The 13499-nt window shown below is 44.4% G+C and overlaps 1 protein-coding gene across 1 annotated transcript in view; it reads right to left on the bottom strand.

Annotated features, from left to right (window-relative positions):
* Positions 1-6763: 6763 nt before the first annotated feature.
* GRK7 (G protein-coupled receptor kinase 7) overlaps positions 6764-13499 on the bottom strand; it is a 28080-nt gene continuing 21344 nt past the window's right edge. The window contains 2 exon segments of the mRNA XM_037051790.1: positions 6764-7020; positions 13323-13458. Of these exon segments, the coding sequence (XP_036907685.1) occupies positions 6764-7020; positions 13323-13458 (393 nt within the window).

Below are 13499 nucleotides of genomic sequence, written 5' to 3' on the forward strand. Positions count from 1 at the left end.
TGGGTACTTGAAACATCAGGGGTCTATTCTGCAAAGAATATGATTTTCTAAACCCTATGCTGTACATTTGAAGCTGATACAGAATGATATTGAATGCAAACCGTAATTGAAAAATAAAAAATATTTTAAAATGCTCAACTTAATGCAGCATCTGGGGCTCGTTAGCTGAGTGACCTGTGGCTGTGAAAAGAAAGGGGGATGAGAGAAGGTGAGTGCAGAGAGAGTGCCACTGAAATTCTCGGAGAATCCAGATTTCAGTGAAGGGGTTTGGCTTCCCTCTGCAATTCCTGTTCCCAAGCCCAGTGGATGGATTTGTTTCTCTTCCTTTCTGCATCCCCCCACACAATGCGTAACAGCATAACCAAAAATGGACCATGGGAGGGAGAGGCAAGGTGACCAGAGAGTCCACAAACTAAGTGGCTTTAGGTTGGGATTGACCAAACACTGAACTATGACAGGAGAGGTTTCTGAGAGAGACCTGCAGAGTAACAACAGTCTCCAGAACTCCGCGTGTCCGGGCAAACCTCTGCACTGCGTCATTGCCAGCGGAGGCGAGTGCTGGAGGGCACCCGCTCCTGGGAAGCCAGGGCAGATGAGGGCATCCAAATGCTTGTTTGTTGAGCCGCTATTTCACCATTGTCCGCCTCGCTACCAGTTCTGACATGTGCTGGCGTGGCCTTCGCGCCTTCATTCCACTGGCATTTGTTAAAACAACACCACAGTCCAGTCTGGATGTGACATTGAGCCTGCCTGTAACTTTCCACTTTAAAGGAGATGTGATGAGGAGTGTACAAGGTCTATTTCATGGCTTTTCCAGAACAAGGATTTTAAAGCATAAACCTGGGAGAAATTCTTTCAAAGAGAAAAGGAAGAGGTAAAACTGAATTTCGGCTCTCAAATAACCCCGGGCATTGGTCTATTGGTCCTTGGCACCAACTGAAAGGTGACAAGAGAAGGAAAATTGTTTGATCCATATTGGCTACTAGAGCTAGCTAGCCAAAGGGCTCCGCAAACCCTCAGGGTGGGCGCGGTCTGTCTTGGGCTATATTCCCGTCTCCTAAAAGGCCCAGCACGTGGTAGCCCTGAATGACTATTTGTTGAATGAATGAATGTAGATGGTTGTTTTCGAAGACACAGAGAAATAAAGAAGTGTAGTTTCAAAAGGACTTTCCAGAGCAGCTACCCCTGAGCTGTCTAGTCCGTAGAGCAGAACTCGCGTGAGAGGGGTGGAAGCCTTTGGGCGCAACATGGAAGGAGGCACTCGCTTTGTTTTGTGCGAGTTTTGACTTTACTGTTACCTGACTCTGAGAGTGAGTTCGTCATCAAAATTCTGCCCTAGGTGCTTCACTCACCTCTCTCTAGTCCGGGCCTGCTAGTCCATTAAGGGCCTACAAAATATGCATGTAAATTAATTGTGTTTCCCTTGGGCTTGGTCCACTAACTGTTCTGAGGCTTGTAGAGACATTTCAGGGAGTGGGGAGGGACAGAGGCAGTTCCTACCCTGGGAAACCAGTAACTTCGGAGACAAGAATTGTCAGATATGCCTTGCAGGTGTGGCTCAGTTGTTCAGAGCGTCATCCCGTAACCAAATGGCTGTGGTTCAATTTCCAGTCGGGGCACATGCCTAGGTTGTGGGTTTGATCCCTGGTCTGGATGCTGGCACGTGTGACCCCCAGTCTGGACATATACGGTCCCCAGTCTGGGCATGTACCAGAGGCAACCAGTTGATGCTTCTTTCTCCCATCAAAGTTTCTCTCCCTTCCTCTCTCTCTGTAAAAGCAATTTTAAAAAGTCCTTGGGTGAGGGTAAAAAAAAAGAGTTGTCAGGTAGGCCTGGGGTTACTCAGCACGTGCTGTGCACTTGGATAAGTCAATTCATCTCTGGAGCTCTCTTTTCTTCATCTGTACAGTGCAGGTTATACTGCCCACTTCACAGGGTGATTGTGAGCATTGGGAGTAATACACGAAGAGTCCCGTGCTTAGCGCCCAGCACACATATTGAGCGCAGTAGGCGCTCCAAAACTGGAAGCATTTATTGTGTGGTTATTATTGGTTGTAGGGGTGGTGGTGCTGGCAACGCTGCTGGGCCAGCTCCCTGGGTGAGAGAGAGCCCGTGTGCAGACTTGCCGGAAGAGATTCCCAGACACTGCACCAGACGGAGTGCAGGTCTGGCAGGTTCAGGCAACCCAGCTGCTGCTCCGTCTGCACATTCTGTAGGCTCTGTGCTAGGAGTGTTCCTGAGTTTTCTTTAATCCTGACTACAGACTATTCTTAAGTTGATTATCTGTACTCAGAGACAACAGACGATGTTTTTAAGGATAAATATGTCCTATGCAACTTTTAGAACATCCTTATACTAGAAAATATAGTTTGTTGTTTTCTGCAATTTAAACTTAAGTGGGCCCTGGCTGGGTAGCTAGCTCAATTGGTTAGATCATCAACCCGATATGCTAAGGATGTGAGTTGAATTCCTGGTCAGGGCACATACCAGAATCAACAAATGAATGCATAAATAAGTGAAACAAGGAATCGAAGTTTCTCTACCTCTCAAATCAGCTGTGAAACAACCCCACCAGTTTAAGTGGACATGCTGCACTTGCACCGTGGCGATTGTGGAGGAGAGTTGTTTGACCAGGGCTCTAAAATGGCACCCGCCTCCGTTTGCCCCTGGAATGTGGGTTCGCGCTGATGGCCTCGAAGGCTCGGTGCACCTTGCAGTCCTGGCAGGTGAACTTGGGAGGCTGTCCTCAGTTCTTCTGGCTCCTGCCTTTCTCCTCCCTGCCTCTCCTTCCTGCCACATGCAGAAATAGTGGGTGTGAAAGGAATGTATGTGACAGATGGCAGTGCAGATGAGAGGGGCAGGGTTTCATAATAAAACTTTATTTATGACTGGGAACAATAAACTACTTCTCGTAAATAAAGCTTTCTTGGCACACAGCCCTGTTCAGTCCTTACACATCATCTGTGGCAACTTTTCCACTACAAAGGCAGAGAAACAGTTGCCATCTGCAGAGCCTAAAATGTTTACTATCTGGTCTTTTCTAGAAAAAGTTTGCAGATCCTCCTCTAGACAATGCATCGTTTTCCTTACAGTCGGAATGCCATTCAAGGTCATCCAAGTCAGAGATTTCCAGATTCAATGACTTCATAAAAGATGACATTTTAACTAATTCAGAAAAAATATTTTGAAGTGAATAGCACATGAAACACTTGCTGCATTGTTCTTTCTTTCATTTCTCTGAGGTTTGGTAAAAACTTGATCACTGACCAGCCCCAGTTCATGGTCTGGATTGTGGAACCACTGATCTAGCCCAGCCGTAGGCACCCACTGCCAGCCCTGTCCCAGAAATGCTGCTGGCTCACAGCAGGGGTCCTGGCCTTACTCCAGGACCTGGGCTGTCGAGCTTGGGCCGGGAGGGGTGCCCTCAGAGCCCAGTTATTGCTACAACCGGCCCCGGGCATGCCCCATGCACCCAGATCCAATCGCAGTGAGTCCTGCCTTGCTTTAGTTAGTATGCTTTCCCCCCTGACTGTTAAAAGAAGTGCGTGTTTGGTGCAGAAAATTTGGAGGAAAATGAAAAGAACAAAATTCATCCCTACTCAGAGAGATATAAAGTTTCACTGAGACAGAGAAGGAGCAAAAGCACCTTCCAATCTGAAAGTCCTATAGAGGCAAAGCCCAGCATAGTTCCCCAAACCAAAGTGGAGCCTGGCACACGACAGGCAGCAACATTTATTAAAAGAATAACTAAACCTAAATAATTGCTATTATTTATCCTAGATGACCCAAGAAAATTAAGTAAGTTTGAACATTTTTCGATCATCAAAAGGCCTATCTGATAAGTCTCCCAGGCCAAAAAGTTTTTTTCTGTGGTTTTTTCCCTTGATGTGTTGTTTTTCTCCCTATGGCTTATTCCTGCCAAGACCAACCATTTAAGAAGCAAAGGTTACACATTTTAAGTAGCTTTAATCATGTTTTACTGTCCAAACACTTTATAAAAATAGGTCTTATTATTAAATTGCTCTAATGATACCTATAATATAATCTTTAGTAACTGATCTGGTAGGCTCTTATGATTTCAAAACATGTAATTACTAAGAAGCAAAGTTTAAATCCTTGAATTATTTCACATTCATGCCTAAATGAGAGACATCTACATCTGATATTCAAGAGAAACAATTGAGAATATTTTTAACTCTTTGTGACTCGCCACCTTAAAATGAATGATTCATCGCTAGTTCTGCTGAAAACAGCTTCCCTACTTTCTGCTTTGCAGGGCACTTCTAAGTCCTTTTCAGCAATTTATTAAGTCCATCTCCTCCTTTAAGAAACAAACGTTCCAAATCATCCCTGATAAACTGGAAGAGTAAAAATGACTCGTCCCACCCCAGCTGGTATGGGTCAGTGGATTGAATGCTGGCCTCTGAACCAAAGGTCACGTGCCTGGGCTGCCAGCCAGGTCCCCAGTTGGGGACCTGTGAGAGGCAACCAATCCATGTATTTCTAGCACATCGATGCTTCCCTCCCTCTGTTTCTCTTTCCCTTCCCTTCTCGCAAATAAATAAATAAATAAATAATAAAATCTTTTTTAAAAAGTGACTTGTCCCTGGTTTTTCTTTGTCTAAACATTTCACTCATAGACATCTTTGTTTTCTCTGATGTTTATGAAACTTTTAAATAAAAACATATGAGAGGGGACCCCCCAAAATGGAATTATTTTCTGAAGGGCAGAACTCTTGTAGTACAGAATCCCCCGCTAGGTGAGTGTTCTAGAAACCCATCTTTATCAGTGTACCAGCTGGTGGTGGTGTGAGAGGCTGCATTTGGCTTCAGTGAATTTTTTTTTTGAAGACTCAACACATTTGCCCTTTTCATGATGGGTGATTTACAAGCATATCTGCCCACACTTCTCTGAGTGTAAACCAGTTTTTGACCAAAAATGACACAATCCCCAAGCCCCGCCCTCCCTGTTTACCTGATTTTGCCCCGAGCAACTTATTTCTGTTTCCCCAGATGAAAAAAAGTCCTCAAAAAGGACTTTTTTGAGGAAAGTCCTCAAAAAGGACTTTTTCACCTCTGCTCAGGGCGAGTTTAGGACACCCCCATGCCGAAGAGGTGAAACCAAAAATGGCAGAAGCACTAAAAGGCTTCAAAATACACGAGTTTAAAAACTGTTCTGAGCAGTGGAAAAAACATCTTGATTGGTGTGTTGCATCAAATGGAGAGCACTTTGAAGGTGACTGAAGTTTAAACGTGTAAGAATGAATACACTATTTTTGATAAGCAAATTCTATTTTGGGGGGAGTCTCCCTTCACAAACTCATTTTAACTTTTTAATCCTCACCCGAGGATTTCTTTTCATTGATTTGTGTGTGTGTCGTGTGTGTGAGAGAGAGGTGACAACAGATGAGAGAACATTGATCGATTGCCTCCTGTACATGCCTGACAGGGGATCTAACCCACAACCTAGGTATTTTTTTAAACTTTAGTATTTTTAAAAGCTCCCTGGGTGATTCCAAGGTTCAGCAGAGTTTAGGAACCAATAGCATATGGAATTATAAGTCTAAATAATTTGTAGGTGTTACTTAAAGGACTCAATTTACAGAATAATTCACAGGCATCATATATATTTTCATTTAAAATACTTCAACATAACAAAGGTAAAATAGTTTAAAAATATAAAAAAGACTTTTCATAAATTAAAAATTATTTTGTAATCTGAAATATTGCCTAACTATTATCATCCACTCCTTTATTCATGAGGAGAAGATCAGGCACATTTATTTCCAGTACCAAATGCCTTTTTATAAGTACAGAAGCAGAAGAAATACTGAAAGATAAAGGGAAGGAAGGATATAAACAAAGGAAAACTAAAGTGATTATTTACTAAGAATTGCAAATGCTCATTTTCTGTGCACACCACAAAGTTCCCTTCTCTGTTCCTAGGACTTTGTGTAATTTTCAGGGACATGAGAGTAGAAGGCTCATGCTTTTAGTTTATCAAAACAAACCTGAGTGTTCCTTCCCCCGGCCTTCAGTGAAAACTGAGACTTCACTCATTTTTATGAAAAAAGAAAGAGAGGGAGGGAGGGAGGAAGGAGGGAGGGAGGGAGGAAGGAGAAAAGAGAGAGCAGGAAAGTGGTGAGCCTGCCTGCCTGCCCTTTGCAAGCCCTTTGCATGGCTTTATGACCCAGACGCCCCTCCCACTGGAAGGGTCCTCTCTACAACAGGTTTTGTGTGTTCTGGCGTCAGCAACAATGTAAAGGGAGCCACTTTACACTGGAGCTGGGCTGCCGTCGCAGAGCAACGGCCTCGCACACCTGGTGTCTCAAATCTTGGAAGGTTAAATCTGGGCAAAATAACCTTTGGACTGGGCCTAGGGCAACATTATGTCCCAAAAACCAGCTTGTGAAGATAACAAGAAAGCCCTTATAATGACTCCTGGACTGGAAATTAAAAACGTGACTTAGAATTAACATCACCATGTTGTGTCATCTGCACCAGTGCAAATGCCTTCCTTCTACGGTGTAATCACTCCCCTTCCCTCTCTCCTGAACGCCCCCTGCCTTTGTCTCCTGACTGGGACACTACTCCGTTTTCTTCCGGAATCAGTGCCTCCCAAGTAGCTATTCTCTTATGGATCTGAATAAATGCTCGTTGCCTCTCACTTTGAAAGGCCTTTCTTAAAAATTTTAGGTTAACAGGGACACTGTAGGGCTAGGTCAGCCGAGACTCCTGCTGCCTGCCTGGTAGAGAGAACGGCTTATAATAACAAACACGCACCAGACTTGGATGAGTGACCCTCCTCCCCACAGCCTGCAGGCCTGTTGGGGCCATCTGATTCTTCAAACAGTCCCATTTCTATAACCTCTTCCTGCCTCGCTACGCGGACAGCACCTGCTGCAGAGCTTCGGAAGAGCTTCTCATCTTCATCATCGAACCTGACTCCCAGAACCTCACAGAAATCTTCAATGTCATTGACGCCTCCCGGGTTGTCCTGGGACTTTTCCCGTTGTCTCCCTACTGGGAAAAGGCAGGGATGGGGAGCTGCATCCCGAGACACTACAGGGTTTCTCTTTTCTTCTGAAGGTCACCAAGCCTTCATCAACTAAGAGAAAGGAAAATGCAGGCTCCCCCTCTCTCAGAGCCTATCACCCAAGGTCTGTGTGGGGAGTCAGAGCCTGGAGGGAGGGTTACTGAGATAAACAGTAAATATACTTTCAAGGTATATTTACCTTGAAGGATAAAAAAATATACCTTCAAGGATATATTTTTAAGAAGGTTTATCGAGCTATAATTTACACTGCAATATTCACCATTTGAAGGTACCAGGTAGGTTGGGGAGTGGGTTTCAGACAGACTTCAAACCCGGCAGAACAAGGGCACAACTAGAATTCCATCCAAGTGGATCAGGAATGAACTCGAGGCCTGTGTGTCTCAGAGAGAACAGAAACGTTGGAATGGGCGGAGTGAGTTCCCAGTGCCCCGAGGGAGGAGCTGGTACCTCCCTGATGGTCACACTGGCCCAGGCGTCATGCGGGTGTCCTAAACTCGCTCTGAGCAGCTTTAACTGGAATAAACCCGGATGGCCTGGGTTTATTGGTCAGGATGGCTGAATGCAGCCCTTTTGAACTAGTCACACAAGACAGGATTGCTGGACGTTTTCAGGGCTTTCTTCAACATTCCTACTAGAAGTGGCCGGCAGGCAGGGCCCATGCCCTATGTCTATGGAGGAGAGACTGTTCCACGACTTGACCGCTGCCTGGCCGCCACTGGACTTGCCCACTGGATCCTGGATGGAACCAAGACTGCGTCCCAAAATCCTCTCAGAAATAGTCTGACGGATCCCCCACCCCAGCCCCCAGGCATGCTGGTTGTCTGAACAGACCTTTGCCCAGCCTCAGGAAAACTTGTAAGACATTTTTCCCTAATTTGGATGGATCACCCCAGTCCTCCATCCATCCTGCCCTGTACTAGAGAACCCCTTGTCACCTGCCACCTGGTGCAGAGGATGTCTGTGGCATCTTGCCACTGCCCAAGGTGTGCCTCATATGAAAGTTTCCTTAATAAACTCGATGTAATGATGGAATTGTCGGCCTCTTTCTTGGTCTCTCTAGGCCTGGGAAGTTTACATTAGTAATTCCCTTTTCCAATCAGTGTCTATGGTCACTGATGCTAACAGAAGAAGAGGCTTTCTCGGCTCTGTGCCTTTTATCTGTCCAGGCCCCCACAAAGCCGATCACCTCGCTCTTTTGTGCTAGTGACTCTCACCTCAGGTCTGCAGTTAGAAATAGCATGAAGGTGATTTTACTCCTGAGTCCTGCCCTGACCACTGCGTGCAGGGCTCTGCTGGCCCATCCTCTCTTGCACAAATAGGAGAGGCTATTGATGGAGGCAGCATCTTTTGTAATCACCACACTGGCAGCTGCAGGAAGACTTCTGTTGGTGGGAGTAGAATATATTTCTGAGCATTAACAGAGGCTCCTGTGTTACTGAACCCCACACAGAGACTACAACGCAGCTCAGTGAAGATGCCGTGCCAGCTGCCCATGCAGGAGGACCACTCTGCGGTCTGGTCTGCCAAGAGTGGTGGGTATGAGCCTGAAACCATGTTGGAGAAGCAGCTCAGTCAGACGCATGCATCGGTATTTGCTCTTGTTCGGCTGCATTGGCTGGTCAGAATAAAACCTGCAGAATACTGAAGTGGTTCTTTTATTTTATAGGAGAACACCAGAGCTGACCCTATTTGGAGCCCCTAGGAGATGCTCAGAAAAGCTTTAGGCTTCTCTGCAAAAATTAACTCACAGACCCATAAAGGCAAAGGAGGAGATCTTACTCAATGATATCAAAAGATGGAGAGGGATTTTCAATTTGTTTTATTTTATTTTTACTTTTCAATTGAAGTTATTGGTGTGACATTGGTTAACAAAATTATATAGGTTTCAGGTGCATAATTCTATAACACGTCATCTGTATACTGCATTGTGTGTTCACCACCCCAAGCCAAGTCTCCCTCCACCACCATTTATCCCCGTTTCACCCCTTCTACCCGCCTCAGCCCCCTTCCCTCTGGCCATCACCACACTGTTGTCCGCATCGGGGTTTTTTTCTTGCTTAATACCTTCACTTTTCTCACCCAGCCCTGTAACCCCCTCCCCTCTGACAATTGTCAGTCTGTCCTCTGTGTCTATGAGTCTGTTTCTATTTTGCTTGTTAGTTTATTTTGTTCACTAGCTTCCACTTCAACCTGCTTTGAATGCTCATCGGCTCACCGGGGAGGGGCCCTCGGCCTGCCCACCACGTCACGTACTGTCTGGGTCCTGGCTCTGCTCTGAAGGACACCCACAAACTTAGGCTGATGCTATCTTATTTGAATGAATTTTTGAAAATGGTGAAGATTTAAAATGCAAACATTGGAAGGCCTTCCCTTTCCCTGAACAGCTGGATTCTATATGCCTCTGCTCGGATGTTGTAAACAGTTACACTCCAAACAGTCACAACACAAGTGCTTTATAAAAAGGCTTTTCTTCACGGAGCAGCTTCAGGCGGTGATCCATTGCTCTAGGGAGCGTTTTCCTGAACAAGTTTGTCAACGTCTCACCTTATAGGCCCCAAGTGTGCTTATAAAGCACTGAGATAGATTTTCAATCACACCCACCCAGTGGGCAGTGCTCCCTCTGGGAGTCACCTGGAGGGCTTGCCCGTTGAGTGTGTCAGGTGGCTACCTGCCTTTATCAGGAGGGTCACTTTGTAAGTTGTATAAATGTCTGATCATCATGTTGTATACCTGAAACTAATATAATACTGTGCGTCACCTATAATTGAAAATAAATTGTAAAACAATGAAAATAAAGTAGAAAAGACTGTCCCCCCCCCCCGCCCCCCGCCTTGGCCAATGTTGGTGGCTTCTGTGGCTTCCCATACTCAAGAGCCAGGATGGCAGAGAGGGTCAGGGGTCATTACATCCAGTTCTTTCCTTCCGGGGCACTTGGGAGACCACACTAGCCAGCCCCTAGCCCTTAGTAGGGCCCCAGGAATGTTCTGGCCATCAGAAGTGATGTGTGATCCCAGCTGAGGCAGGAGGAAGCTCCCTGAGTGCTCTACTGTTGCCACAGCAACAGGAGGCCACCAGTTCCCATGATGCTATAGGACAGAGGCAGCTGGGATCTCTGCATCACTGCTCAGAAGGGAGACACCTGGGGAGCAGCTGGACCCACAGTGTGGATGAGAAGTCATCCCTTCGGTTTCAGCAATGGAGACTTTGGGATTCGCTTGTTACAACGTGGTGTATTCGGACTGTACCAGTACAGCCATGGTGGAATCTATCCTGGAAAGTCAGCTTCACATTTTACGTCCCCTAAGTGTAAAGTCCCATCTAATTGCAAAACACACACTTATTAGTTTGGTTATCTGCCATGTTCCAAAAGTCATTGCAAATGAATTTGTTTCGCTGTTCAAAAATAGGTCAAAAATTAAAAGCTTGGCTCCACATTAAACATTTTGAGTGAAGGTCGCATTGTTTCTAGAGTCTCCATTGGCAACCACTTGGGAGACGGAGAGTAACTCGGCTGCCTCGGTGCTGGTGGAATTGACGCACATCACTGTATGGTTGTAACTTTCGTATTTGCATACATTTTTAGACTTTGAAGATTCAAACCAAACAATTTAAGACGTTCAAGCTCACAGTTTGGTCAAAACATTTACCTGATATCTCTTTTAGGACAAATCAATAATACAGGCACCCCTGCTTTTCGACAGTTGCATTATACCACTTCATTTTTGTGAAAGACCTATACTATACTAGTATGTTTTCACTGACCAAAAGAAATCCAAAGAGGATTTTCGCTTCTATGAAAAATTCAAAAGGACAAAAGAGGGTTCAGTGTTTGTTTTGCAGCAGCCGTTATAGAGGCGGGTGCACCCCAAGCAGCGAGTGGCTCTCCAGGTTCCTTCCCCAGGACCCTCACTCGGCACCTCAGTATTAAGCTGTCAGAGCTTTGAACTGTGTCTGTGAGCATCTCTGCTTTGTCTCCATTTATTTTGTGCATCTGTTAGCGAGATGTGTCCCATCAGAAAAGCCTAAGAGAGCTAAGAGAGCTCGTAAGGGTGTTATGTTAGCACAAAACTGGACACAAGTGTATTTGGTACAATTTGATTGGTTATTTGGGGGGTTCTGGAATGCTAAAAATTCTTCCATATAAACTAATAGTATTTCCTTCCTTGCTTTACTCCATTTAGCTTGCTTTCGGAGATGGAGTGGGGGGGAAACCTATAATTGCTATCATTCATCGAACGATTCCTAACATACCTTATATCTAACTTTACATACAGTATATCTAAACCTCAAAATATCCCACTGTGTTAGCCAGGGTTCTCCAGAGAAGCAGCCCACGGATATTGAAGGGGTCCAGAGTACACCACCGTGGCATAGAAGTTATTTTGAGCTGAGGGCATTTGAGAGTCAGCAGGTGCGTATCTGCATAAAAGCAGAGCCTCCCAAAAGAACGCAGCTCACACATCCTCTCCCCAGAACCTCAGGAGGTCTGGAACCCCGAAAGAGCAACTCTTATCACCAGTGACAGAAATCAGCACCATACCTAAACAGGCACTGTCACAATAGATGGGTGTCTCCCATCTATTTGCCTGAGGGCCCATGTATTGTTCCCAAAAGGCATTGTTCCTCTATAGTGCCCTTCCCACTCTCCCCTGCACTAAGAAGTCATTTGTTTGCCTGTAAGTGCCCTTCCCCCTCCTCTTCACCTATGAAATCTCAGATTCTCACCACCTCCTGGTCACATTTTTCTGTGAACTCCTGTAAATGTACGTGGATTAAAATCTGTCTTTGCCAGTTTAATTTTCAGGCCTCCATTTTGAACTAAGAGGGCAGAGAAGATCCATTTTCCTCCTCCTTGACAGTAGTGTGTATCTATGTGAGAGGGAGAGAGGAATACGTTTATTTTAAGAAATTGGCTCTTGCAATTGTGGAGGCTCATCAGGTCCAAATTCTTTAAGGTGAGGCTCTCAGACTGGAAACCCAGGGAAGAGTTACATTCAAGTTCAAAGGTGGTTTTCTGGGAGAATTCTCTTCTCCAAAGGATGTCAGTTTTTTCTTTCTTTCTTCTTTTTCTTCTTTAAATTAAGGCCTTCAACTGACTGGATGAGGCCCATCCACATTGTGAAGAATAGTCTTCTTTATTGAAAGCCTACTGATTTATATGTCAATCTCATCTTTAAAAAATACCTGCACAGAAACATCTGGAATAATGCTTGATCAGATATCAGAGTACCGTGACCTAGTCAGATCAATACTGAGATTAACCATTATTACCATCCCGACTCCCATTTTATATATGAGGATATTGACACTCGGAGAAAGTAATTCAATTGCTTGAGGTAGAAGGGCCAGCAGCACTGTAGCTGAGCTGGGATGTGATTCTCGTCTGTGGCTCTGAGCCCTTGGTTTTCACCTCCTGACATAACACAGTCACCTTCCGCCCAGGGTCTTCTCATAGGGTGGGTTTTATTTACCTGTTTTTTCTTCTGAAATATCTTGGTCTTATCATTCCATTGTAAGCAATAAAACTTGATGTTCCTCAAAAATAATTTTGACTCTATCAATGTAGCTGGAAACATCATATTCACTACATGTTTGTTGACTAGTTGATGAAATTTTAGGGAGATGTTTAAGAGGGAAGAATTTTCCAGAGCTTTGCCTATCAATACTGGTGTTTTTAATTTTATCTTGAGTTTTAAATTTTTTAGTATTTTATTTATTTAGTTTTAGAGAAGGGGGAAGGAGGGAGACAGAGGGAGAGAAACACTGATGTTAGAGAGAAACGTCAATCAGTTGCCTCCCATATGCATCCCGACCCAGCTTTCATTTTTGAATAGATAGTTTAATCCACGTGGTTGAGAATTCAAAAGACGACAGGATTCTACAGTGGAAATTTTCATTTGCATTTCTGTCATGGACCTCCAATTTCCCTCTATTAGAAGCTTCACTCCTATGCATTTCTTGTATATGCTGCTCAAAATAGCCTATGCAAATGTTTAAATTACATACTCTTTTTCTTCTTTTTTATGTTTGCTGTTTTGCACCTCACTTTGTCACTTTCAAATACGTCTTGGAGGTTGTTCCATATCAAGTGCTCATAGTGTCTGAAAGCATCAGAAATACTTAACCATACAATATGCAAATAATAATAGGACCATAATACAACTACCTGACCCCAAGCCTTTGTCAGTAATGCAAAATATTCTTTGAATCCCTGTGGACAATGTCGACATCAGTAATCATATCTATTTTATGGTATTTTACCTGCTTCTCAGGTGTTGCTCTGGTTTCTTAGTCACAAAGACTCTGCAAATATCTTTTGATTCCTCTGTGAAGTTACCGTGTTGGAATTTGATCTCTTCTTTCAGAGTTCTTTGCTTTAAAACCTCTTTGTTGACTTTTTCCTCATAATTTTTTAAAAGATTTTATTTATTTAACTTTAGAG

Source organism: Sturnira hondurensis, unplaced genomic scaffold, assembly GCF_014824575.4.
Source record: "Sturnira hondurensis isolate 20B ecotype Veracruz unplaced genomic scaffold, ASM1482457v3 Scaffold0000867, whole genome shotgun sequence".
In the NCBI taxonomy this organism is placed as follows: Eukaryota; Metazoa; Chordata; class Mammalia; order Chiroptera; family Phyllostomidae; genus Sturnira; species Sturnira hondurensis.